This window comes from Terrapene carolina, unplaced genomic scaffold, assembly GCF_002925995.2.
Source record: "Terrapene carolina triunguis isolate 2854851 unplaced genomic scaffold, T_m_triunguis-2.0 Scaffold50684, whole genome shotgun sequence".
In the NCBI taxonomy this organism is placed as follows: Eukaryota; Metazoa; Chordata; order Testudines; family Emydidae; genus Terrapene; species Terrapene triunguis.
The window spans coordinates 1-5194 of record NW_020715035.1 but is presented as its reverse complement, the minus strand read 5'-3'; the positions used below and the strand labels follow the sequence as shown (position 1 = coordinate 5194).

Below are 5194 nucleotides of genomic sequence, written 5' to 3'. Positions count from 1 at the left end.
CCAGCCCCCACTGCCCTCCCAGAGCCGGGGAGAGAACCCAGGAGTCCTGGCTCCGAGCCCCCCATGCTCTAACCCACCAGCTCCCACTCCCCTCCCAGAGCTGGGGAGAGAACCCAGGAGTCCTGGCTCCCAAGGGTGGGGGAGCCCGTGGGTTTCTATCTGCTGGAGGGGCAAGCGGTGGGAACAGAATCCACAATGCCCAGCACCACTGGGCTGCCACGCGGGGGCCGGACAAGCCGGGCGATCCCAGGTCCCCCTGCCCCGGTGAAGCTCCCTTACCAGGTGCTGAAGCCGGTGGGCCGGCTGGCCCGGGCAAAGTCAGCCAGGTCAGGCCCCATTTTGCTGCAGGCTTCCAGGTTGAGGTATTTGAAGATGTGGATTTTGCCTTTCAGGCAGATCTGGGGTGAGAGAGGGGGTGGGGGGCTCGTTAGGGCTGGGATGAGGCGGGGGGAGCCCCCACCCCTTTACTGAGTCACCGGCCGGAAGGACCTATCGGATCTGACTCTGGCATCGCACCGGACGGTCCCATGTTAGGCACCCGCACTGTGGAAAATCGGTGCCTCGTTGCCCATCGGGATGGGTCCAGCTTTACCGCCCACCCCCAGCCCTCCTTCCCCGGGTCAGTTTCCTTCCATCCCGCTGTGCCCCAGGCCCCGCCCCGGCTCACCTGCGCGGGCGGTGACTGGAGGGGGTTATTGTCCAGCAGGATGGTCTGCAGGTGCCGGAGGTGCCGGTAGCAGACGGGGATGCGGGCGACCCGGTTGCAGGAGAAATCCAGGCGGACCAGGGGCAGCTCCGACAGCTCTGGAGTGGCAGAGGGGCCCGGTGAGCGCGGCAGGGGCCCTTGGAAACACCCCAGCTGCCCCACGTCCGGAAGGGGGGGATCTGTGGGGAGTCCCAGCCCCACCTGACACCCCCTGGCACTGGGGCATCGGGGCTGCGGTGAGCACAAGGGGATGTGGGGCTAGAATCAAGACCCGGACCCAGCTCCCAGGGCGCTTGAACAAGGAGAAAGGGCCCGAAAGGTATTCGCGCACCGGCCCTTTAACTACCAGCTCACTGGGCTCGCGGGATTGGTGGCTTCCGTTCCCACCCCGCGCTCGATTGGCTGGAAGGGGTCCTGCCCCGGGATTTAAAGAGACAGAGAGGGGCACTGACCTTCGGGCAGGGCAGTTAGCTGGTTCCTCCGCACGTTCAGGTCTCGCAGGGACCCCAGCCGGCCCATGCTGGCCGGCAGGGACTGGAGTTCATTGCAGCTCACGTCCTGGGGAGGGGGGAAGAGGTTGGTTTAGCAAGGCCTGGTGGCGGCGGCAGCAGCGGCAGAGGGGCGGGGGAAGAGAGGCACGATGGAATGACCCACGCTGGAGACGAGCCAGGACGCCTGGGTTCTCACTGGCGCAGGAGCGACAGAGGAGCTTTGAGTGGCAAAGCCTGGCCTAATACCTGACACCCCCATCCGTACATCAGCAGTGGGGCCAGCCCTGCCTGCCGGGGGAGAGCGCCCCCTGCTGAGCCCCCGCCCTGCTCCCTGCCCCACAGTGCCCCCTAGCGCCGCCCTGGGGCCAGCCCCGCCTGCCAGGGCAGAGCGCCCCCTGCCATGTCGGATTTTCCCTGGAGGTCTCCCAGCCCCGGCTGGAGCCTGCTTGGCGGGAGGGATCTGGTGGACCAGCCCCACTCACCAGCTGGCGCAGGTTGCTGAGCGAGCCCGTCTCGTCGGGCAGCGAGCCTAGCTTGTTGTTGCTGGCGACGAGGACTTTGAGGGGCAGGCGGCAGAGGCAGGGCGGGAGGGAGGTGAGCTGGTTCCGGCTAGGGGGGGAGAAGGAGCCGTTAGAACTGCGGGAGGAGCGAGTCAGGCTGGATCCCCCCCGGCCCGGCCGTTACCTGAGGTTCAGGTAAGTGAGGGATTGCAGGTTGGCGATGGCCGGCGGGATGGTCCGCAGGCAGTTGTGGTACAAACTCAGCCCCTCCAAGGAGACCAGGTGGCAGGCGTCCTCAGGCACTTCGGCAAAGCGGTTCCGGGAGAGATCTGGGCGTGGGACGAGAGAGGAGGCCGTTAGACGCCCCCCGCCACCTGCACCGAGCTCCCGGGCGCCCAGGTGTCCATCTACAGGCAACTCGCCCGGCAGTGCCCAGCGCAATGGGGGGCTCTGAGCTCATTGGAGGGGAAACTGAGGCAGGGTGGCCAAGCCAGGAAGAGGTGTCCTGTCTCCCAACCCCTGCTCTAACCACCAGATCCCCCCTGCCCTCCCGAAGAACCCAGGCGTGAGGCTGCGCACCCCCAGCAGAAGGGAGGCGGGGGGACATGCACCATGTAATTCCTGTAAATCGACCCGGCCCGGCCCGAGCCCAGGGGCGATGGGAGGAAAACGCCACTCATGGCCGTGAGCGCGGAGGAATTGGGTGGGAACCCTTTAAACAGCTAGACCCTGCAGCTGGAATCGTGTTTGCTCGATGCACGTCCCAGAGATTTCGCCCTCCAGCCCAAGACCAGGGTCACGTTTAACTCTCCCCCGCACAGAGAATTCACACCCAGCCCATTCCTAAGCGAAGCGAGGACGGGCGAGATCGGTGTAAATGTTACATAGTTTCACTTTTCCTCACTTGTTCACACTGATCACCACTGGATGCCTTTGGGGAAGGTCTGTAAGTCTCTTGCTGTAAAGAAGACCCAGGAGTCCTGGCTCCCAGGAGCAGAGAGGCCACGGCCCAGCCGGGGACGAACCCAGGTGTGACGAACTGGAACTGTTCTTTACTGTGGTCTGTGAATGCTGACAGGGGAGTGTGGCTAGGACGGTCTGCACTGGGGGATGGGAGACTGGCTGAGGGAAGATACCTGAGCATGTAACATGAGAACCCAGGAGGGGGCTGGGGCCAGGTGACACCTTGGCCCGGGAAACTGAACAAAGGCTAGAGGGAGAGTTCAGAGCTGGCTGGTGATATGGCTGGGGAGGGGCTCTGACCTCCCAAGGGGGCTGTGGTGCCCTGGGACCCCAAGATGGACCTAACTGAGGGGGTCCTGTTGTCTATGCCTGCAAGACCTGTCTTGGACTGTATTCCCGTCGTCTAAATAAACCTTCTGCTTTACTGGCTGGCTGAGAGTCATAGTGAATCGCAGGAAGCCGGGGGTGCAGGGCCTTGTGTCCCCCCCTCCCACTCTGTGACAACTGGTGGCAGCGGTGGGATGTACTGCACCCCGTGGACGGTGCTTCCTGCAGTAAGTGACTGGGGAGCAGTAAAACGAAGGGGGATCGACCGGGACCAGGTGGGCTGAAGAGTCAGAGAGAGACGCTTCAGGGGGCGATTAACCCCTGGGAGTGTGTGACAAGAGAGAAGGACTGTTGCAGTAACAGGGTCCCCCGGGGGATCACAGCGAGCGGTCCCGGGGCGGAGGAGTCTGCAGTTCGACCCTGGCAGAGAGGTGGTGACCTGAAGAAGGGCTGGCACACTAGGGGTCCCCCGAGAACGGTGGAAAGTGGAGAGCACAGGCCGGCGAGTGGCCAGCAGGAGGATGTATGCTAAACGCCGCAAGAGTGACCTGGTGGAGCTGTGCAGGCAGAGGGGGCTGCGCCTTGGGAGGTCCTCCAAAGAACAGCTAACTGCCCAGCTGGAGGAGAGGGATCGTTTGGATGAACCGAGCCCTGTCCCTGAGGGAAGCTGCCCGGCGGATGCAGCGGGGGCCCCGGGGCCTGACATGGCTGGGAGGGGTCAGACTGCTGCCGAGGACATCCCGAGACCCTGCCTACCTATACCTAGGGGAGGGGTTGGGGGAAGCCCAGCGAATACCGAGGGCACCCTGACCCCGGCAGCCAGCAGGGGATCGTCCCGGCGGAGCTCCCCGTCCCTGGAGCGGATGCGGCTGGAATGTGAATGGGAGATGAGACTGAAAAAGCTCGAGTTAAGGCAGCAAGAACTGAAGCAGGAGCGGGAAGAGAAGGAGAAACAACGTCAGCATGAGCGGGACCAACGTCAGCATGAGCTGGAACTGGCCAGGCTGAGGAGCAGTGGGGCCCCGGCTGCGGTGAGCGAGGGGGGACCCAAGACTGCAAAGAGCTTTGATAAGTGCTCCCTGGCCCAGCGTAAGGAGGGGGAGGACATGGATACCTTCCTGACGGCCTTTGAGAATACCTGCGAGCTGCTCCAGGTTGACCCTGCAGACAGGCTCCAGTTTCTCATCCCCTCACTGGACCCCACAGCCAGGGAGGTGTACAGACGACTGAGAGGGGGGGAGACAGGGGACTACGAACTGTTCAAAAAGGCCCTGCTCCGCGAGTTTGGGCTGACCCCTGAGATGTACCGGAAAAGGTTCCGGAGTCAGCGTAAAACCCGTGAAGTCACATACCTACAACTAGCCAACCGGGCACAGGGGTATGCCCGCAAGTGGACAGCTGGGGCCCAAACTAAAGAGGACCTGCTTGACCTAGTCATACTGGAGCACGTGTATAAGCAGTGCCCACCCGACCTGAGGTGATGGTTGATGGACCAAAAGCCAGAGAACCCGCAGCACGCAGGCCAGCTGGCCGACAAGTTTGTGAACAGTTGGGCAGGGGATAACAGGGAGGAGTCCCAAAGGAACAGTCCCACCACAACCCAGAGAGAGAGTCACCATGGGACCTCCCAGCGGGGAAATATGGAGAACCCCCACCAAAAGGGAACATCCAGCATCAGGTCCATCCGACCCACTCGAGGGGACCCACGGGCTGCTATCACTGTGGCCAGAGAGGCCACATACGGTCCCAGTGCCCCAGGCTCAGGGACAGACTGAGTGGACCCAACCCACAGAGGGTTGACTGGGTAGAGACCCAGCCAGGCGAGAGGCAGCACTCCCAGGGAAGGGGGGCTGGCAGAGTACCACCTGCTAAGGAGGGAGGAGAGCTCCAGGCCAGCTCCTCTGGGGGGCTGGATGCTCCAGACTCAGGGTTTTTGGTTTACAGAGTGGACGCGGGGCGGTCCCTGCAGAGCGAGTACCTTGTTCCCCTGGAGGTGGATGGGAGGAAGGTCAATGGATACTGGGATATGGGCGCAGAGGTGACGCTGGCCCGGCCCGAGGTGGTGGCCCCAGGTCGGGTCGTGCCCAACACCTACCTGACCCTGACAGGGGTGGGCGGGACCCCAGTCAAAGTGCCCGTGGCGAGGGTACACCTGAAGTGGGGGGGCCAAGGAGGGCCCCAAGGACGTGGGGGTACACCCGTATTTG

General features: G+C 63.4%; 1 protein-coding gene across 1 annotated transcript; it reads right to left on the bottom strand.

The window, feature by feature from the left end:
* Positions 1-279: 279 nt before the first annotated feature.
* On the bottom strand, positions 280-2147 carry LOC113405760 (leucine-rich repeat and calponin homology domain-containing protein 3-like; the record flags this gene model as incomplete). The annotated part of the gene is made up of 5 exons (XM_026647013.2): positions 280-398; positions 668-804; positions 1159-1264; positions 1680-1806; positions 1882-2147. Coding segments are annotated over 5 exons (755 nt in total), but the record flags the coding sequence as incomplete, so codon positions are not given.
* Positions 2148-5194: the final 3047 nt, after the last annotated feature.